This window comes from Girardinichthys multiradiatus, chromosome 18 (assembly GCF_021462225.1).
Source record: "Girardinichthys multiradiatus isolate DD_20200921_A chromosome 18, DD_fGirMul_XY1, whole genome shotgun sequence".
Classification (NCBI taxonomy): Eukaryota; Metazoa; Chordata; class Actinopteri; order Cyprinodontiformes; family Goodeidae; genus Girardinichthys; species Girardinichthys multiradiatus.
In genome coordinates this window covers 14,181,902-14,205,455 of record NC_061810.1, presented here as the reverse complement: position 1 = coordinate 14,205,455, position 23,554 = coordinate 14,181,902, and the positions used below count along the sequence as shown (strand labels likewise).

The 23,554-nt window shown below is 38.9% G+C and overlaps 1 protein-coding gene across 5 annotated transcripts in view; it reads left to right on the top strand.

The window, feature by feature from the left end:
* The window catches only part of rap1gap2a (RAP1 GTPase activating protein 2a), a 126,122-nt gene that overhangs the window by 49,061 nt on the left and 53,507 nt on the right, over nt 1-23,554 (top strand). Inside the window, exon 1 of one of the 5 annotated variants that reach the window (XM_047391689.1) lies at nt 12,299-12,969. The exons of the other annotated variants lie outside the window; for them this stretch is intronic. Within the exon in view, the coding sequence (XP_047247645.1) occupies nt 12,836-12,969 (134 nt within the window). The 5' untranslated portion in view covers nt 12,299-12,835. Of the gene's footprint in view, nt 1-12,298; nt 12,970-23,554 lie in introns of those variants that run through there. 5 annotated transcript variants of the gene reach the window in all.

Below are 23,554 nucleotides of genomic sequence, written 5' to 3'. Positions count from 1 at the left end.
ACAGGAACTTTAGGTTTGTATAAATTGGTCAACTTTTTTAGGAACCACTGTTCTATCTTAGCAACATCGTAAATCATTTTAAGCAACGTTTACCACAAGTTAGTTTTAGCGATGCTTGTCCTCTAGTTTTGGGGGAAGTAAATCTAATTTAGTAACTGAATCATTGCTTGGATTACATAGCTGGTATTACAGTATATGGAGCAGGAAAGAATGGAGAGCACAGAGATAATGAGTGATCGAGATACAAAGTAATACTAAAAGGTAGATAATGTGCATGAGAGACCGACTAATGTGATCGAGGCAATCAGCTACAGATTGCTAATGAGCTAAATAAAACATTATTTGTGATAACATATTCAGCTAGGATGATCACCTTCTGATTACTTACAGCCAAAGTCTAATGACTTAACAGTCTGCATCTGAACATATTTATTAGTCACAGTTATAACAGCATTTCAGATGGAGAGACATGAACTCCAAGGTTTGTATTCCTTACAAAATTGTTGCTGGATTTTGGCAAGGATTTTTTGTAATCTGTTTGTAGCTACGTGTTACTGTTTATAAGAACAGGGGACTGAGAATAGGGGGGCTTGGAGAAGGGACTTTAGAGAACGAAAAGAAAATGAAGTCAATGGAAAATTACACTGAGATGAGAGAAGCAGGACAGTGATGACATGGTGCTACAAAGACCTGAAGGGTGAAACTGATACAAGCATGTGAGAACCATCATAAAGACAGAAGCCATGATCCCCCATCATTGTGCTACACATGCCATTAGCTTAAGTATTTACTGGTCTTTATGTAAACTCTTTGCTCTATCTTAACATGTCATTCGAAAGGCAAGTAGCACTAATTAAATGCTGATGCAAACACTGTCATCAAGTTCATCAAGACTGAGCAATTTGCTCTCTATTCTGTCAGGTCATATTTGTTCCTGCCTTTCTATCTAATTATGACCTCTGCAACAGACACAGCAATGTTAAAAATGATAGAGATAAAGAAGACAACAAAATATCCTATATATATGTCTATATTTACCGAGGTGCTCATCAAGACCGTAGAGAATCACATTTGGAATTACATGTTTTCATTAGATTTATGTTTCTACAAATTGTGAAAGAATGCCATTGCCCATCTCTTTAATTATTTGACTGAAGATAAAAGACTTTGATTAAATCTAAAAGTGTCTCAAATTCAGCAACCATTACATTATGCTGGTACAAATATGTACTAACTTGTGAGAGATTGTCAAAGCACAAACAAGATCAATTTCACTTGATAAATTCTTGACTTCTGTCAGCCCGCATGGAACATCGGTCGCTGTTCCTCAGCAACAATGAGCAAGGCAGTCACTGTCATCAGTGCGCTCTAATGGCTCTGCCTTTTGATGACAGGTGTTATCTACAGAGTTTTTTTGTTTTGTTTTGTTTTAATTTGTTTTTGTTCATTGTTCTTCACCATCTATTCCAACAGTTTGCATTAAAGCATCAATAACTGGATTTTTGTTACTGTTTAAATCTATTTCTTTGTAGAATACAGACATCAGCTTCAAAAACAATGAGCACACATCACTGAAAGAGAAGTTGAATTATACTTTATGTGACTTTCCTGTCCTTTAATGTAAAAGAAAAATAACCGCCAGCTTTCAGGAAGTGGTAAATATTTCAAGCTATAGCCTCTTTCACAAAACTGTTCTGTCATAAATCTGCAGAGATGATTCCCGATCTGTTCATGAGTCTCTAATCAAGTCAGTAATATCCTGCACTATTTGAGCTTTCACTAGTGAATTTGGCATTATGGAACCAAAGGAAGCATGGCAAGAAACTCAGCAGGGTAGGTATAGAGCATACAATGAATGTTGGACATCTCTCATACTAAAGGGTTGAACAAGAAGTGGCATGTGATGCCTGAAAAATAAGAGTTCAATCCAAGATGGCGCCGACGTTGGCAGCCTCGGAGCTTCGCTCTCTCTTTGTTTTTGTATTTTGTGTGTTTTTATGTTTTTCGAGCCACAGTACTGTGGTCTCGGGCCACAATTCTGTGGTCTCATTCAGTGGAGAGGATCTTCTCAACATCAGAGAGTCCTCTCTGAGGATTTGTTCACCATCTTTCATTGATCCGAGGTTCGCTGAGCTCCCGGCAAGCGGAACTGCGGCACTATACCGGATACTGCGCCGAAAGCGCCGGAGAGGAAAGCGTGCTGGCACGCTGGTAAAGCTCCGCAAAAGAGGACTTTGCACACCACTGACTTCAATCCACCTGGCAAATGTCCGCTCTCTAAACAACAAGATGGACGAGCTGCTTCTCCTCACCGGTAAAAACTCGGACCTCCGTAATCAGCGGTTTTCTGCTTCACCGAGACATGGCTGAGTGAAAACATCCCAGACCGCTCACTGCTGATGCCGGGCTTCCAGCTGTTCGGAGTGGATCGCAGCGCGAAGCTATTGGGGAAGAAGCGAGGAGGCGGAATCTGCTTTTATATAAATGAAGGTTGGTGCAGAGACGTAAAAGTGCTGGGAAAAACATGTAGTCCAGATCTGGAGTCATTGTCCATTAACTGCAAACCGTTTTATTCACCGAGAGTTTTCCTCGTTTATAATAATTGGCTCATATTTTCCACTGCATGGCTGCACTTCTGCCGTGGAAAAACATCTTGCTGAGCTGATTACAGACGTGGAGAAAAAATACCTTGACTCTTTCATCATAATACTGGGAGATTTTAACAGAGCAAACCTCTCCAATGAACTCCCCAAATACAGACAGCATATTAAGTGTCCCACCAGAGACAAAAACACACTGGACCATTGTTACACAGCTTTAAAGGACTCATATCATGCTGTTACCAGGGCTGCTCTGGGTTTTTCGGATCATTATCTAATCCATCTCATCCCAACCTACAGACAGAGACTAAGAGCTTCCAAACCCAAGGTTCACACTGTTAAGAAGTGGACTGAGGAATCAAAGCAGATGCTACAGGCCTGCTTTGAATGCACAGACTGGACTGTTTTTGAAACCTCAGCCACTGACTTAAACCAACTAACTGATGTGGTGACATCATACATCAGTTTCTGTGAGGACATGTGTGTGCAGACCAAGACCTTCTGCACCTTTGGGAACAACAAGCCATGGTTTACTCCACATCTCAGGAATCTGCACAGGGAAAAGGAAGAAGCTCACAGCAGTGGAGATCGGGCGCAGTACAGGCAGGCCAAGAACAGACTAACAAAGGAGATCAAAGCAGCCAAGAGAAGCTACAGTGAGAAGCTTAAGAACAGCCTTTCTACTGGTGATGCTTCAGCTGCATGGACTGGTCTGAGAAACCTGACTGCCTATAGGAGCCCCCCCACCCATCCTGAACAGAATCCTCGCCTGCCCAACCGTCTGAATGGCTTCTACTGCAGACATGACAAGAAGCCATTCACACCTCAAACCATCTCCTCCGCATCCCATTCAGGAACAAATTCCTCCCATAAAGTAAGCAACCCCCCACCATCAGATCCACTGCCTGCACTAAAGATCTCCGAGGACTCGTCCGTGAAACTCCTGAAGTTTGCAGATGACACCACTGTCATTGGACTGATCCAGGACGGTGATGAGTCTGCATACAGACAGCAGGTGGATTGGCTGGTCCACTGGTGCGGTCAGAACTACCTTGAACTCAACCCACTCAAGACTGTGAAAATGGTGGTGGACTTTCAGAGAACACCACTCCCATACACCCCCTCACCATCCTCAACAACCCTGTATCGGCCGTGGACCACTTCAGGTTCTTAGAAACCACCATCTCTGAGGACCTGAGATGGTCCTCACATAGACACTGTCCGAAGGAAGGCCCAGCAGAGACTGTACTTCCTGAGGCAACTCAAGAAGTTTAACCTTCCACAGGAGCTGCTGGTCATCTTCTACACTGCCATCATTCAGTCTGTCCTATCTTCATCCATCTCAGTGTGGTTTGGCTCATCCACAAAACAGGACAAGTTCAGACTGCAACGAATAATCAGGACTGCAGAGAGAATAATCAGGGCTGACCTTCCCTCCATCCAGGACTTATACAGGTCTAGGGTCAGGAAAAGAGTTGCTAAAATCTCTGCAGACCCCACACACCCTGCACATAAACTGTTCAGAGCTTTACCTTCAGGCTGCTGCTACAGAGCACTGTTCACTAAAACCAGCCGCCACAGAGACAGTTTCTTCCCCCAGGCTGTTTCTCTGCTGAACATTCAAAACCAAATAACAGCATACCGATGTTGTAATTGCACCTTTTTATTTATATATGTTTATATTGTACATTGTAAATATTTATATTCTGTAATGCAAAAACAAAACCAAAGAGCAAAGTGTACCGGAGTCAAATTCCTTGTTTGCATGTACAAACTTGGCAATAAAGCGGATTCACATTCTGATTCTGATTCTTATCAGGATTGTTCTGTTTTCTAGTATTATACTTATGGAAGAAAATACCAATGGCTAAAGTTCAGCAGTCTTTTCTGTCTTTGCGTACTTCAGCTCAGCCTGATCCGACGTGCCTAAATGGCAAGTTGGTGACACCAATCCACCATCTTGGTATTTTTATTTTTTTGCTGTAAATCATACAGTCTGCAATCAACATACTACACCTTTAAGCCAGGAAGTCAGTTAACTCTTACATAAGCTAACCCATTACTCCATAGATCCACCCCCTTCTCTGCAGATTGGAAGGGGTCTTGAGGTGTAAATTGCAGAAAAACAAGAGTTATTTTGGTGTCACAAGGGGAACCTATTTATATCAGGTTAATCTTAATGCCACATAATGCTGAAACCCCAATCTAGTAATAACATTCCACCCAGTTTAACCATGTTCTAGCTGCCAGTCAAAAAATTCTGCAAGTTGTGTTCACAGTTATTACTAATATAATACAATGGTAAGGTATTCCTCCGCATTTTATTCAGTAAAACACAGAGTGATACATTACTAAGGTATTAACAATCTCTGGTGTTAGCTTCAGCTAACCTCCGTAGCTGTGGGGAGGGGCGGCTCGCTCTGTCGGCCGGCCAAACTGCACGTTACTACTGTAACCATGGTGCGGTCCTGTTGTCCTTCCTTCAGACCGGGAAACTGCTCCACTCAGCGTTGCTGAGACAGGGTCTCTGCTGGGAACTCTCTGGAACACAGTTTGATTTTGCAGACCTCAGAGAGAAAGTCAAGCAACGCTTGAACCTTAATTACCCCCGTTCATGAATGAATACCGGATAAACAAACAGCGATTCATTCCTACTTAACTTAGTGCATATGATCGCGTGATCGTATGACACTCTTGGACCCAGATTGAAATGTAAAGGTTTTTTCTTATTTTATTTTTATCAAACACATTAGCGTAACTTTCTAACACTAGCTTAATTTTCTATAGTAATTGCATGTTGGAGTTGAATACATAGAAATATGCATCTGCAGTACGCAATCAAAATGGAAACACCCTCAAACACTCATTTTCTCTGCATGAAGATCAAACTGGAATTTCACAATTGCCTATAAGTGCATGTGTGTAAGTGTGTGTGTGTGTGTGTGTGTGTGTTCTAGCCTTTGTTACAATGCTAGGCCAATTTTTCCAATATATATACTGCATTGTGAGGACCCACTGCTCCTCATGAGGCCCAGGCTTTTGGAGGAAGGGTTAGGGCTTAGGTTTAGGGTTAGGCCATAGAAATACATGGAAAATGAATGGAGGTCAATGCAAATGTGTGTGTGTGTAGGGGGTGGGGGTGGGGGTGGGGGGTTGGAGGTGGAACTAGCTGCTGTGAAGGTCATTTAATGATTTTCAGCAGCAGGTCTCTAGCTTGAGCACATATTTGTTTGCAGTTTTGTTTATGTGGCCTTGCAAGTGTATTGAGTCTGAGCCTACAAAAAGGATTTTCATCATGTTATTTGTTAGGGAATTTTCTAGGTACAGCATGTCATTTAGGAGTATATATATGTATGTTGTCACTGAATATGCTGGAAAGAGCAGTGACATTATACTGGCATGTGTTTCTTTGTTAGACACTGTAGGAGCTGTTAACTGACAGGAAAGGCTGCTTGGCACCAGTAGGACATACACGTTTATGAACAGTATGTGTGTGCATGCATGTGTTGCAATAGGAAGAAATGGGGTGAGAGGGGGAATTTCTAACCATGAATTGAGAAGTTAATGACTGAAATACATAACATTCAACCACATTATGTTTTCATGTGTGACTGTAAAACTGAGAAAGTCAGAAAACTTTGGTTCAAGGTGAAAAGTGCCTGATTAATTGAAGAATACAAAAACAAACTTGTATTTAGTAGTCAATTTAAAATATTAAACAGCCAACTTTTCATGTCTTAAGAACATGAAAAAATCCGGTTATCTGGAAGTGAAATCCAAAAACTGTAGAAGGGCTAGAAGATGTTAAAAGGAGCTATTTATTATCTTCAATCTGGGAACAGAAAGAAGTTATGTAGTTGACAGTTTTATTCTGACTGGTCTTTGACGCTAATAGCTAGAAAGAGCAGTGCTTGCTGCAAGGTGACTTTCTCTGTTGAATATGTGGGACGTGTGTATAAAGATTTTGCAAACGTTAATTCCCATTTTTTTGGGCGGCACGGTGGTGCAGTTGGTAGCACTGTTGCCTTGCAGCAAGAAGGTCCTGGGTTTGATTCCCGGCCGGGGTCTTTCTGCATGGAGTTTGCATGTTCTCCCCATACATGCGTGGGTTCTCACCGGGTACTCCGGCTTCCTCCCACAGTCCATAGACATGCCTGTTAGGTTAATTGGTAACTCTAAATTGCCCTTAGGTCTATGAATGAGTGTGTGCATGGTTGTTTGTGTGTTGCCCTGCGATGGACTGGCGACCTGTCCAGGGTGTACCCTGCCTCTCGCCCATAGACTGCTGGAGATAGGCACCAGCTCCCCTGCAACCCACTATGGAATAAGCGGTAAAAAATGACTGACTGACATTTAAAACATCCTGAAACGGATGTACAAGAATCACTGCAGAGATGGTTACTGAAGTCCCATTTAACCTGCCATTAGCATTAGGGGTTACACAATCCCACTTGCACCACACTAAATACCAGTATAAACACACTCATGTTGGACTGAGGATGACTTGGTTCCATACAATTTTGTAGACTGGTGTTTCTTTTTTATTTTGGTTCCTCTCTGACTCTTGATTAGGAAGCTTGGGCCAAAACAGATAAACAAAAAAATACAAAATATCATAACAACACATTGAATAAACCTATGCCAATATTTTTATTATTCTAAAAAGAACAAAACTGTTATTAATATTTATGATGAAGTATCTTACAAATGTGGCCAACGACAGTCCTTGTTACTTTTTCAAAACCAGCTCACTGTCTTCATTGTCATCATTATTCAGGCAAATACAGCAAGTCAGGAGATGGGCTGAGAGACTGTCTGTCTGCAGCACTGCTGTGTGAATTTTTGTGCCACCTTGACAAGACAACTGGATAATTTTGTATTATTTTTTTACACAAATGAGTATCTCAAAAACATTTTTTCATTATTGAATAGATCAACATACCATGATTGTTTTAATAACTCTAGGGTGGGCACTCTAAAAGAAGGAGCAACTATGAAAAGATAAGTTTCATCATCTGCTGCATATCTCTGCACTTAGTTCAGTGTTTATGAACATGGCATAACAAACCTTTTGCGTGTTTAGATACAGGTGTCAACCAGGGACCCCCCTTAATGACGCCCAATTGGACCCTGGTGGACTGGCTGAGTGTGCATGTTAGCAAACGTACACACGTGTACATGTTCTGTCCCCTGAGGATTTAACGATAGTTCAGTTAAACTGTGGACCTGTTTGTTTGCAACATGCAGGAAAGGTGATCCTAATCTTCGCTTATGTAAAGAGGCATCCTTTTGGTGGATCCTCTGGCAGCTTTCTGGTTACCATGGAGCTTGAAATACACAAGAAAAAAATGTTAATGCAAAGTAAGGCTTTCTTTTATTGCTGCTTTTATTGCTGCTGTTTTTTCAGCTTAATACGCTCCCCGGCTGCTTTTAGACAACTAATGAAGCTTCTCATCTACTCATCTGTTCTTTGTTTCTCATGCTGATTGATCCATTTTTCATCCTTTGCACAAAGAGCGTGTAACACCATTTTCAGCTCGCCAACATTCACCTTTTATTATTACGGCCATACACTTTCACCCAGACTAGCTTCACCAGATGTGAAGTATGAATCACAGCGTAATTCTGCTGTGCCAGCTTGCCATTTCGTTTATATAGTTTTATGTCTGTGCCCTTCCCTTTCTAAAAAGTTTAATCAATGCTGCAAAGTGACCTCTCATCAAACACATGCTTTCACCTTTAGAAATTGTTTTTTTTTTTTTGTTGGACACCTTTAGTCCAGCAAAGCAGAGGAAACCTTTTCAATATGGACTCATTAGAGAAGTGAGAAAATCAATGCAAAGAAACGCAAAGCAGCATATTCATCAATTTATTTGATTTCGCTCAATGATGTATGCTTAATACACGGCTGATATCTACATTTTAAGCCCAATGTAATAAATTTCTATTTTAATGTGTTGTATAAATATGCTGTATTATTCAAACACATTTAATTTTTGATCATCTTTTCTTTATAAAGTCAGCATCATTATGCTGCCCTATTATAATAGTTAATTTGTAGAAACTGAACATTACGATTCCACCCATAGAATTATACTAACTTGTGATAACATGACCCCCTTTACCACTGGTGGTACTTCTGACTACAGTAAACATTGCTTATTCATAAATTAATGTCTAACTTTTTGAAATCTATTTTTGTTTTTCATTCTGTACATAAGTAAAATTAAAATGGGAACTTTTTCTTCACAAAGAAGTTGACTTTATAGTTGAATAAGTATAGATGACATAAACAAATTTTACCCTGTCTGCTGTTACAATCAGAAGATGCAAATGTCAGGATGTGACATTTTGGACTTTGTGTTTTGTTTTGTTTACTCATTATCATATTTCTCCAGCCCCTCTGGTTAGGTTGTGTTTACTTATTGTTTACATTTTGTTTGTTTACATCCTAGTCCTTGTGTTCTCTGCTTCCCTTCCTGTCTGTTCAGTCTGTGTGGTGTTAGGTTTCATTACTCTGTAATCTGGTTTGCTTTATGGGTTCCTTGTTCCTTGTTCGTTCTTAGGTTTGGTGTTTCTTATATTCCCTTCAGTTTCTCAGTTTCCTTCAGTTCATGTTTATCCCTGATTCTTATGCTTTATTTTTATCTTTGTTTATAGATTTGTTTTAGGTCGGCTCGGTGTCTTGTTAATTACTTGTATTAGGTTCACCTGTTCCCTCTGCCTTCCTGCCTCCTTGCCTCACCTGTTCTTAGTTCCTTTTATTACCTGCCTTTGTTTTCTCTCTGCATATTAGTTGGTTTGTTTCATTATGTTTTTGTGGGTTCCTTGTGTTACAACTCGACCCTTTATCCTCGTCCCTGCCTTAAGTCTCCATGTTCCTGCAGTGTCTGCAATGTAAGTGTTTGGATCTCGACCCTGTTCAGTACCTGCAGTGTTTTTGTTACGTTTTGACTTTTTTTTATTAAAGTTCAGACTGCCTTTTTGAAATGCTGCTTCCAAACTCTTGTCTGCGCTTCGGTCCACTCCAAAACCCCACCGTGACAGCAAATTAAGTAAATTATGGTTTAAACAGTAATATGACTTTTTGCAATGTCCAAAGTCAACAAGACTCAAGCTGTACCAAGAGCTGAGTTTCCTGTCTCCATTCCGTACTTCTGTCATGACCGGCAGGATTCGGATTAGGTCCTGTATTTTTTTATTGGTTCCTGTTCCATTTGCTGCCTTAGTTTTCCCCTGATCCCTGTTTGTGTTTATTTTGTGTATCTCCAGCTAGCCTTTCTTAGTTGTTCTAGTTCAGGTTCTGCCACAGGTGCTACACTTTCAGTTCATCGGACTCACCAGTTCATTGTTTATGCGCCCTGCTTTTATCCATTCAATGACGGATTCTCCTGTTGATTCCTGCTATGTCCCTCTGTTCCCGATCTTGCTCCTGCCCCATGTGTTTGCCGTTTGATCCTTTAACACTTTAGTTCTCCATTAATGTAAGATCTTTGGACTCCGTTTTGATCATTTGGGTCGTACAGCATGTTCAGCAGTTCATGACAACTTTACTATTAGCAGCTTACAACCAAAACCTAGGGTGCCAGCTGTTTTGGTCTCATTTTCAACAATTGTACCTTCAAACAGGAAGTGGATTTGTTTCTACAAGCAGTTGATCAACGAAATAAAAACCCAATAAAATAAGCTAATTGCAATTAAACAGGTGCAAATGTATAATACATTTTTTTTATAAATTATAAACATGATGTTTCTAATTATTTGTAGACAGTAAAAGGAAGAAGAACCACAGACTCAAGCTGACCAACGGAGTTAATACAGTCCAAATCTGGACAAATCGCCCTGGATGAATGTTAGTGTGACATTTAAATGGGACTTAACTGCTGCAGAACATTAAAGGTTATATAGATTTCTCGCATATTGTGTCATATATTGTACATTATAAATCAGCTCTTTAGTGCAAGTAACCATAGACCTCTACATGAACAACTCTAATACAACATTGAAGGTGGTGTGAAAGATTTATAAAACTGCTTTCATGAACCTCAAAGAAAAATGTATGAACAAAGGTGTGAGAGAGACAAAAATCCAGTTTGATCATGGGTCCTGGTCTGACTGTTTACTGATTTGTGCAGTCCAAATCTAAATATATTTATCTAAACTATTGTATTAAAGATGTTTCTATTACAGATATGACATTAACTTCTCAGAACGACTCTGTAAAACCCCAATTTTAAATTTGAACCATTCTTTTAAGTTCTGATAAACAAATGACTGTGGTAAAATGTTGCTGTCATGATTTGTTTGGGCCATGACCAATCCAGCAACTTCAATGTAATTTTTAATAGTTTGCTGTAGAGCTTTGATCAAAGTTTTAGTTTATTTTGTATAAGACTCAGAACTGTATGATCTGAAGATCTGTTGAAGCTTGTAAGAATAATTTAAATCTGATACATGCAAGCCACTATTAATTGCCGGCCTATCATCTGCAAAGTACACTTTTTGTATTCACACAAAGGAAGAAAAATGCTTTATTCAACACTTATTTAACCTACCATCAAAATTTAAGAAGATAGAATTAGAATAACTTTTTTTTTTTTACTTTCTCACATTTTGTCACACTACAAGCAAAATCTTTGGAGTATTTTATTAAGATTCAATATGGTAAACCAAAAAACATAAGACATAATTATAAAGTGTGAGAAATGTTAAACATATGGTGTTTATTTCTAATTTAGGTGACTTTTGAAAGAAAATGGTTATTGGGGGTATCAGAGTAAAGGCTTATACAAATGCAGCCCCCACATTTTCAAATTTTATTTGCAAAAAAGGTCAGAATGATGCGTCATATTCCTTCCACTTCATCTGTTTCCTTAATTTCTGATTTATGCACTATTTTGTACAGCACTGAGTGTCAAACTATTCCTTTAATTAAATAACTAGAGAGCTGAAAGAATAAATACAACAACTCAAAAGTATGAAAACGATATTTGCCATTCACTTCTTCATTCACAATTAGTCAGCTGGTTTGCTGGGACAGGATCAAGAACAGGTGGCTGCATATGGAGACTGAACTCTTAAGATCAGTATATTCTCGGAAGATGACTGCTTTCACCTTGTTTACTGAAGTGAAATGACTGAAGAGGAAGCTGGCTCAGGCTGGTTGCAGGGAGTAGATATTTTACACAAGCAAGATGTGGCAAGCATTTAAAATAATGAAGGTGACATGAAGGTGGAAAAAATGGAAGGCACTAAGCTTGCATTTTCTTTATTTTTCTGCACAAGAGCACATACAATTTGATTCTCAAGCATTGTTTCTTCTAATTTTCCAATGTGCTTAGCAACGGCACAGCAGATAGTAGGCTGATAAACTTATTTGGATTGAGATTTCACACCATGCGATGTGTTTAAGAATGTGTATGCGTAGAGTGTCTCGGACAGGTGTGGACATGCAAGCTTCAGGAAAAAACAAAAAAGCATGGATAAAGCAAGGTCAGAGATATTGATGTAAAATTATTACCAAAGTAAGAAAAAGGACGGGGCGGAGCAGAAGGAGGCATGAGGGGAGAGGAGGAGGATGAGGATGAGGAGGAACCTTTGCTGTCTTCAGCCTATGAGATGCATGAGGGAGGGACTTAGATGACAGGAAGGAGGGAGTGGGGAGGCAGCAGACAAAGAGGGAGAAGAAGCGGAACATGTTAGGAGAAGGAGGGAGAGGTGGGAAGGTAGAGGTAGGCAGACAGAGAGAGATGCTGTTGTACAGTGAGAGCGTCCGCGAGGCTGCTACTCTTCATCCTCTCATCAGGGAACAGGATGTGTTGTGCAGCAGTGATGTACAGATTCACCGCAGAGGCGGAAAATGCAGATAGGAGTTCACCTTGAGCTGGAGTCCAACTGTGCCACACTGGACCTTTGGGACTACATCTAACCCTCTTTAATCAGACAAATAAGAGCAAGTGGGATTTAATTAGACCTGACAGCCTGCCAAAATAAAGGGACCTCAGCTTCAGTAACTTCTGGACTGCTGCTCTCTGCAGAGGCCAGAATTCAAACAGGTTTTTGCTTTGGCAGAGGACTGTCACAGCTGTTTCTATGTAGACTGTGATATCCTTTCACCGCTCACACTGGAACCCCACAAAGCCAAGCAGGTCCCACGGCTCAGGACCCCTGGAGCCAGCCTGACCTTGGACCAGCTGTCGCCCGAACCCCTCCTGGCACCAGCAGAAGCGTCCGGCATGTCTCATAGCAGAGGGCGGTACCACAACAAGAAAGCCGGCATCCGGGCCGCTGTGATCCTGATCGGGCTTCTTCACAAGTCTCGCAAAGCCAAGGAGAGAGAGAAGGAAAGAGAGAGAGAGGAGGGCGAAGGGTGGGTAAAGTTTGTGCTGTTGTGCTGAAAACTTTACTAGTTCATAATGTCTGTGTTGTCCTGAAGACGTGCGGCACTTCAAGCATCCTTATGGTTCAGTGAGCTTGCATCTGCTGTTTTGTTATAAGTCAATTTAGCTGAAGTGAGTTTTTTTAGTAAGTGAACATGCTGTTGACCACACTCATGGTTGTATCTGGGTCAGTACAAATGACACACTAAGAAGAGGGAGGGGGAGAGGTATTGAGGAGTCTAGGTGAAAAGAGCTTCACACTGAGTGCTTTTCAAGAGCAAACTAGAAAGACTAAAAGGAGCAGGAGCAGAGAGAGAGCAACATGACAAACAGAGGTTCTGCTACCCTGCAGGCCTGGACAGTTTCTGTTTCTTAGTAATCAGTACCAAATTCAGAACAGAGTAGAGAAACTATTCAGGACAATATAAGTAGCTCCCACTGAATCAGGTTCGTCTAACTAAAGGCATAGTAAATATGAGAACTTGCGTCCTCTAAATGCACATGCAAAGGGGTTTTCCCTTCTTGTCCTCTGGCAGCCAATCAGCTTACTGTTAATACTGCATGAAGTCAATTGACCAATGAGAATATCTCACCTGGTAACAAACAGAGCTTAGGGGTTGGCAAGGTCGAGACCCCAGTACTCCACCCTCCCCCTCCTCGGTCTCTAAACCTGTTTGTCTTAGCTAATATTTGCACCAACTCATCCATGATTAAACTGGAACCTGAGGAGGCATTTGCAGACTGAATGTTGAGTATTGTCATGGTGCAGGATGCACACAGTTGATTGGATGAGGTGTGTGTGTCCAAATATACAGTAGAGCTGCAGCAGTGAACACACTCTCCTGCTTTGTTTTCATAAGTTGGACCAAAATAGGCAGCTTCAAAATAGATTGCAACTCACTTTGCAAACAGCATTGAGTGTATATCATTTGACTGTGAGTGAGAGTGTGTGTTTATGCAGTTTAATAAGGTTGCTGTGAAAAATAACCTCTGGTGGTGAGGATGGATCACAGGGCATGCAAATTCGGAATTATCTTGACATCCTGAACCTGACAAGTTTACACTTTCTTTACAGCGATTCTTTAAGAGCTCTAAACTTATTGCATTTTTCATACATTAATATTGTTAGAGATGCGCCAACCCGACTTTTTGTGGCTGATTTCCGATCAACCGGTTTTGTACAATGTTTCTTTTTATTTTATTTTAAAACAAAGACAAAATTTAGATCCTCACCTTAACTCTGATTTCCAAAAGGCTGACAACATTTCCAATCCAACATGTTCCCAACGTTTTCCCTAGATCTACAATTTCTTTAAATATAAGACAGAAAGGCATCAAAAACATCTCTGCTGAAAAAATAATATAACAGCTTGATTGTTAAGATTAGAAGAATTAATTTGTTGTTATTTAGATTTTTATACATGCATATGGAAACAAGACACAAACATGTGAGTATTGGTTGCCACTCTGTTTAACAATCAGTCACCTTTTTCAAACCAGTCAGTTTCTTTCAGCTAAAGTTTATGATATCTCATAATCCTATAAGTCCTAGAGAGAATAATACGATTGCTGCATTTTCGATTCTGGATAAAAAATATAATTCCTGATATCTCATATGTCACTTTTTACTCTATGAATATGTGGTTTAAAGACCCTGTTTGGTTATTAAATGGTAAAATGACTACATGAGTACAGAGCAAATTGGCTCCATTGAGCCAGAACAAGAAATTCCACCCACTCCAGAACTTTCTCTGGCATCTTTTTAAAGGTATTTTAGTACATTTTTCATTATGAACATTATGACGATACATTTTAGTGGTTTTGAAAACATAACTTTAAAAAAGATGCTATACCTTGATAATGGTCCATGCCTTTTGCACCCATTCTTGGGCAGAACTCCACTGGGCAATACAGGGAACAAAGGAGGCCATGTAGAGACAGAAATCCCATGACATTATATAAACAAGATGTTTAACATAAGGTTATTTAGTTTTTTTAAATAAAATTACAATGAAAGATCTGTTCTTTAGCTAAAATAACCTTAAACAACTTTTGTTTCACATCTGTTGTTATCTGCCACTCCTCTCCATGACCTTCAAAGGTAGCGGGTCATCACTAATATAATGGTAGGAGAATACTGTGTTTGTTTCCTGGTGGTAGTTAAAAGAATACAGAAAACGTTCAAGAGAATAAAATGAAGCAACTTTGCTGGACTCTGTTTAGCCTATGTTTCAGTATGAATGTCTGTGAACTGAAGCTACTTGGTTCTCCCTATATGTTACAATATTTTAGTACCACAGGGCAAAATGAACTCGATAGCAACAGAGGGCTGCCACAAAGTGATTGCAAGGGCAACAAAGTCAGTAGGGGGCCTCTAATCAAATGGATAAATGCAGTTATGCCTGTAGGCTATAGCTGTCCTTGGAGTTAACAACGCTGATTTGCTTGTCAAACGTGCACAAAAGCACACATCAGAATATTTACTGGAATGTTTCAGATTGTATGTGTTACAGCCCCATGTCAAGCAACAAGCAGGGAAATCCTGTCAGGACAGCAGCAATAGCCGGAAGCTCAATACTCTGTAGCTGTCATGGCTGACAATGTGGCTGGGTCAAAAGATAGTCTAGTCACAATCGCCTACAATTTTAAGGTGTCTTTTTTTTCTTTAAGTGCTAGTGATTATGTGCATGATTGCATCTTTTCAGATCCCAAACATACATCACCTAGAGACCATCTATTGTTACAGGATATTTTTTGTACTTGAAGACATTATTCCTCATGTGAACACAAGGAGGAGGGGATTACAGACTGTTATCAGGGCTGGTGCATTTGGAAATAAGGTGCCTACATTGCCAATAAAAAGTGCTTTATATAGATCTTCATGCTCCTTGACTTTTTATCATTTTTAATTGAAAAGGAACACACTTAAGGTTCAACCACATAAACAATATTGGTCTCTACCTGTTTTCACTATGTCCCTCTCACTTTATCTCTGAACTGATTTAGATGTATTGTACATTTGCCCTCCATTAAGTTGAGCAAGTTGAGCTCTGTTGCTTGTACTGGGGTGTTCGTACGACCCACTACCCTCCACAGCTCATTTATCTCCCGCTACAGAAAAAGCAAAACACATCCATTATCTCCTGCTACAGGCAAAACACATCAATTTTGCAAGTCTAAGTAATTTTATACTGATAATAATTTTGCATATTTTGAATATACTGACCATCCAGTGCATTAGCTCCCTTTGTTTGCAAACAACTGTCTGAAATTTTGTGATGGTCAAATTGTAGCATCAATGTATATAGAGCTTATCAACTGTAAAACAAATTAAAGAGACAGCTACAGAAATAAATAGACTAAATTAAACCACCAACACCTGATAAAACATGCTCCAGAAATCTGTAAAACCTCAAATCCTCTTTTCAAAATAGTTTTAACAAAAAAATGTATGAAGATTTTAAATTTAAGCTACTGTCCTTCTGTGGTTCTTCATTACCAGGGGTGTTACAGACCTCACGGCACAATTAAAATGCTACAGTAATTCTAATCAAAGTAAAATCTGTCTCGCATTTGGAAGCACAGCTGTTGCAAGCTAAAAGCACACAACTTCGTATCGCTGGACCACAACCAAGCTTTTCACTTGACATCCTGTGTCTGAATATTTACCAACGTTATTTTAAAGTAAGAAAGATAATAGCTATCAAGGTGCACTGTTGTATTGACGGATGGAGCGGTAAAGACATTTTGTCAGGCTGGCCCACGATGTTATGTGGCTAGCCAAAAAACAGCAATAGTGACAGACAAGATACAAATGTCCTGTGAGGATAGTCTGGCTAGTTGATAACGATGCCAAAATATGGACCTGATTCATAGCTTTTTGTCAATTTTTCCAAAGAGCTTTGTCTCAGCTTTTCTTTTGAATCCAGACTTCATTAAATTGTCTCTAGTTCATAACATAAAGTACTAAAGAAATTACAAAAAGTGAGCGCATTCAGTGGAGTTTTGGCATTAGAACCACCTTAGAATCAGAGACACATAAAAACCTGTGTGCATAAAAATGTGTATATTGTTTATCATCTCTTCCCACAACCCAGAGACATCGTTTCACCTCTAATAAAGAGTAGTGCATAGTTGTGGAGGTTGGAGGTTGTCTGGGGTTTCCTAGTAATCCAATAAATGAAAGTCATTCCAGAAGATTGACAGCAATTTAATTTCTTGTGGTCAATACAATGCATAGTCATCAGCTGGATAGTGTTGCTAACCAAGCATTTAGTAGAAATGAAAAGAATATAAAGTTTTGCTGATTGACCTTTAGGGCTTCTATGGAAATATCTTGTTGGCTGTCTTCACTCTGTCTGCTAAGCTAAGCTGGCTCCAGCTTTGTTTACTCTGGCTTTATCAATATTCTCATCTCCCTCTCCCAGACACAACAAAAATTCATATTGTATTCTCTAAAATGTCACTGTTCCTTTAAACCTGAAAAGGGTAATAAATTCACAAAACACAAATCTATTCAACCAAAAAGCTGGGATATTAGATATCTAAAAAAAGCTAGAAATTCAACAATCAAACTGCCTTACTCGGGCTGGTGCAATGATACAACAAGTTGTTTTTAATAGAGCAGATCCACAGTAAAAGGTGAGGACACATTAGCATGTCCACACTGACGGAATAGGAATGTTGGCTTATGGACAAAGACGCAGAATTAGGATGTTGCAAATTCTTCAGCTTTTTACTTCAAGTAAAAGGAAAGGGCAGGAGTATTGATTTCAGAAAGTCATCCGTAGCTGGTGAATTCGTTAAGGGTAAATGAGCTAATGAAAAACAAATAATTAGGCTTGTTCCAGGTAATTACAGACAACGCTTTAATGTTGAGCACAATTTTGGATTCTCAGACTCATTATTTGCAAAAAAAGATTGCAATTTTCACAGATACATTTTCTCTCGATACTAACACTGTCCTGTCATTTTCTTAGTAAATTGTCATAAACTATTCGCAATGAAGACTAAACACATCTCTCTCTTTGTGTACTGTCTCTCATGTCTTTATGTCAAAAGCGCCCACACATCTGTTTGAGGCTTCTTGATATGGAGGTTAGAAATCCTTAGGTACAAATTGAGTCTCGTCTCTCTTTAAAGTGCAAAGCAACACTTCAGCGCTATTCAGTTGTTTTCAACAGTCAATTGCCCTGACATACTCGGTGTGGCAGATAAAGTATATTTAACTGAGTCCTACCTTCACCATGTGGTTGCTGAAAAGCTTTGGGCTGAGCAGCCAACAAGGGTAATTACACCAGCAGCTGGTCACGGCTGAAAACCATCATGGATAACCCACCAAGCTTTTCTTGGCACATAGAGTCATATGCCACTGCTTGCCAGTCTGTGAGCCATTGATTAATAACAGTCACACAACCACAAAGAATGAATGAGATATCTGTTCATATTTTTACTGAACTTTACAAGGACAATTTAATTTGGAAAAATGTGAGACAAATAGACGATTTTTACCCCCATTTCGTTTTGACATTTCATCCCCTCCTTCTTCCATTTTGTACCTATAAACAAACAATTTCCTACTGATTTAGTTAACCTATTGCATATAGGGATGACTATTCTTAAAAAGTTTCAAATCTCACTTAAAGTTTAGCCCAGAATTGTTCACACCCTTGGCAAATTTTGATATGAAATTATTGTTATTCAAGCAGGAAGTATGTTTCTGATTGAAAATGAGACAAGCATTTTTCTAAAGATAACAAAAAGGTGGACAAATTTAAAAAAAGAGGGTTTTTTTTATTAACATTCTCATTAAAATACCAACAATTGTTTCAACCCTTCTCCATAATAAGTGCAAAAGCCCTTATTGGCATTAAAACAATCAGATACTTTTAAAAATTGCTGACCAGCATTTTATGTGTTTCCATTGGTATGTTCCCAGTTTATCTTCAGCGATGAGCTCCATGTAGTTAATGTGTGAAGGCCTGCTTGCTTTCACCCGAAATTTAGCTCCACAGACTCTAGCAGATTCGAGTCAGGACTCTAAACTCTTAATATTACTGCAACTCAGAATAAACATGTTGGTCAAATTAAAAGATTGCTTTATACCTAAATCTGTAAGGAGTATAAATGATTTGGGGCCTAATAATACGATTAAATCTAATTGTTTAACATTTCCTGAAAACTTTAAGGTCAATTTATGCTCATATGACAGATTAGGACTCCTGATCTAACCAAAATAATCCTTAATGACTTCTTGATATTAAATATTATTTATTACGGTCATAGAACCACATTACCTCAAAGAAGACTATATGTAGAAAATTACTTTTAATGTTGGTTGCGAAACATCCTCCCTGGCAGGTATAATTGACACATGGTCTCTGCAAAGCATCTCATGGCACACAGCTCCATTTCATATCTAAAATGTCTGGGATGAAACAATCAAATCCACAAAGATATGAAATGTCAAAATAGCAGAATCACCTGCACCCTAAAGAAAGCATTTAACAGACAATTAATGTAGATCAAATAAAGCAGGTATATGGCTTGGGTTTTTACAATAAAAAGCCCGATAAAAGACAAAACCGGAGCAGGAAAGGAGTGATAGAAATGACAGCCTTTAAAGAAAAAAAAACACTTAGAGATCTGACATCAGTGACTTGAGTTAGTGTGTTGACCTGAATAAGCCCAACATTAACCTGGCATTCAGTGTCTTGGAAAGAGGCCGCCAAAAACACAGAATGAGAATTTAGATCTCTTTATCTCCAAAAATACCTCCGATAACAAACAGAATTTAATTGAAAAAAAAAAATTACAAATAGCTACTTCTTTGATCCTTTAAGTCTTAAATTAATTAATTCAGTCTTTTCCAACTTTCAGAATTAGGTAAACATAATTTCTAGTGAACAATCACACATAAAACATTTTTTTAAACAAAGCCATAAAAAAGCATTCCAGTTGTAATAGAGTCATTACTGATTAAATGCTAATTAAAGCATTTAAACAATTGATCATGGGTACATGTGCTCATCTCAAAAAGGAAAGGTTTGAACAGGGTGCTAAACTTAGACATGTAGCTGATAACACAAGAAAGACACCAGCAATATCCATCATAGCAATAATAGCTGGTGCCCATCATTCTGGGAAGGGTTTCATAAAAAATAAAATCTATTAGTCTACAGTGAGACAGATTATCCTCCACCAAAAAACATCCAAGACTATTGCTGGTCTTTCCAGGAGTGTACCCTGCAAGTTCAACCTGAGGTCACACCATGTATTTCTGCAAAAGACTGAGAAGCTACCTCTGAGATTTTACCGGCCTCAGTGTGCATGTCAAATGTTACAGTTCAGTATGGTACCTTTCAAAATAGATGGCGCAAATGTGGTTTGTTTGCGAGGGTTGCCAGGAGAAAGCCTTAACTGTCTTATGAGAATTTGCTTACATGGTTTAAAAAGTAACATCTTAACAAATCCCAAAATGTTGGAACAATGTTTGAAAGTGAAGATATTTTGCATATTATTGATTAAATAAATTGAAGAATGGAAAAAAACTGATGTGAGGAATTGTTAAGTAACACAGAAGATAGCAACTTTCATTTGACACTAAATGTCCATTGACATTGTATTTTATCCACCCTGATTATTAAAACATTATTGTTATTGTTATATCTTAATATCTTATGTTGAACCCAGAGCTCTCACAAAATAGCAAAACTCTTGCTCTGTTGTATCACTAAATAAAAAGCAGATAACCTTTCCTAGACACTCTTCACACTAGATTAAAACTGCTCCAAGATCTCCATGAACTCTAAGACAGGAGTTGGATCACAAAAAAACATAGAAAACTCCAGAGTGAGCTTGCAGCTCTTAAAAACAGCTGCTATCCCTAACATGCTACCAAAATGCTACCACCTAAGCTTTTACTTTTACACTATGATGATTTCTCCCAATCTGCAGATATATCTTGTAAATATGGTAGGTTTCTACACCTCCACCTTCATTGCAATGAAGGACCATCAAGCATGCTATCCTGTGCTTTTATTAGACCTTGATGCAAATGTCATGCCTCAAAGAGTGTATACTGAGGTAAAAATGCACAACGACTGAAAAATCGTTGTTCTTCTCTGATTACTGTAAAATTTTCCCTTTGAGCAGTAAAATAGTTGTTTTTAATCAATTGCGCAATTTTAAAACAAAATCATAAACCTTATGTTCCTATGTTGCTGATCTGTCTTTTCCCTGCTTCTACTTCTCTTCATCTTTGCATACTTTGCCAGCACTTCTGTTTGAGTCTCCAACAAATGTGTTTTACATTTAAACTACAGTCAGAAAAACTGAAGACTTACTTCACAGCAAGCTGCAAAGCTGAACATATGTGCAATTTGGAGGTGTGCGTACTTAAAGTTAGTTTAAAATGTTAGCATATTAGTTAAAACAAGTTATATATATATGTATATATATATATACTTGCCCTAATGTCAACATTTTTGTTACCCGTCTTTCTTTAAATAAATCTCTTCTAGCAGAGAGGAGAAATGTGTTGACCTTTGAAATTGTTTTTCATCATAGCCCATGGCATATTTTACGTAATTAAATTCGACCAAGCATTGGTCAAAAATACCCTGTAAGGGAAATAAGCTGCAGATGTTGTCTTAGAGACACCCCTTCACTTTTCTTCACAACCTTACACAGTTTTTCCCTCTTTCTTCCACATGCTGTCAAACTCTTCTGCCGTTTAACACAGCTTCACTTGATCACTGACTCATGTCTTTCCAGTCCTCCTTCTTTCTCTGCTTTTTCCTCTCTAAGCATTCCATCCATTTAAACTGCCACTTGTTTCTCCTGAGCATTTCTTTCCTTCTCATGATTACATAAACTGCACACACATTTCATCACACCTTTTGTTTGTGCAAACACATGTGTCTGTGACACACATGCTTGCTGTGGATGACATGTTGTTGTCTTTAACAAGTGCCCAGAGACCCACCCAAGACAGTCCTATTTACCCAGCCCGGCACATAGGATTGAGAGGGCTATATTTAGTCTGCAGAGATTCATTTATTCCCCCTCTCTCACTCTGTTGTATTCTCCCTTTCAGAAATCGGCCTGTCTTCCATTCATTCTGTTTTCTCCCCCGGCTGTCTTTGGATTGTTTTCCTTTTTTTTCACAACCGTTCCGCCCTGGTGTGACTATCCAGTAGTGTAAAGCAGTGATGCTGGTTGATAAGTTTGATATTTATCATCTGTCACCTGACAGACGTATAACGTTTTTTTTTTTTCCTTTGAGTTCAGTTGCTAAAAAAAAATGAGACAGAAGAATGATAAAGGGGGGATGAGGATTTCAGGAAATTAACAGGATTAGACAGGATTAACGATGATTCCACTGATATGACAAAGAAAATGTTGGTACCAGGCTCCTTTTTTACTGCAATATACAGCACCTCACCAGAGGACAGGAATCTCTCCTTTCTTTATTGACATGTTTTTAATCAATATCTGATGATGGCCGACTGGGTCAAAAGTGAATGCGTCACACTTGAACCACCAAGGACCAAGTGTTCATCTGAAGCAGCTAAGATAATGCTATGAAGCACAATATTTTAAGACAAATACTTTAGTAAAACCAAACAGGGCACAAAAGCCAAAGCAATTGAAATTAGAACATTTCCAAACTACAAGGAAAATACAAATGCAAGCAAAGTAAAAGTGTGACAAAAAGGATTGTGCATACACTCTACATACACTGATTGTTGGCCATAAATGTCATTTAAATTTGGGCCTTTTAATAATGTATTTGAAGTATTCTTTTTTATGGTAAAATGATAACAGAGCAAACAACTTCAATGACCTTTAGAGCAAACTTTTTGTGACCTTTAACAATGTTCTGCTTTAATTCTGGTTAGATATTTGGCAACTCAATTGGTGAAGCTCATTTAAAGAAGCTGATTTGCTGATAACTAAACATTGTGCACACTTTTTCAAAAACTGTCGTGTCACCACAGGATGATACGAGCCTGACTAATTTCCTTTCTTTGGAGGGGGAAAGTTTTGGATCAAGTTCTTAAAAACCTGTATAGAATTAGGTATTTTAACAGGGCAATGATCTCAAACACAGATCAAAACCGGTTCAGGATTAGACAAATCAGGCTTCTGGAATTGCCTTAGCACAGCCCCAATCTCACTTCTATGTGTGGACTATGAGTAAAACCCATCCCTGTCTCACCAAAATCATTTTAAATGAACTCAACACATCTAAGATGCTAAGATGAGGGAATAAATATCCAGAACATATTCAGCTACAACTCTCTAAGGGACATTTAACCTATTTTTATCAGGGATGTATATACATATTTGAGCCTGTGTATATAATGTGCACCTTGTGTTGAATCCACAGATTTCACATAAAATTTGAACTTATGCACCGAGTACTTGCCCTTAGGTTCTTTGAACTTAGTGTTTGATCATCCCACCCAGACTGGGTCAAATGCACCCTTAATGCCCCCAAAATTTATTCTGTCCTTCAGCCTTCTTATGCAGACTTTGTTAGTCGCTTTAGAGCAATGGTGGACTGTTTGC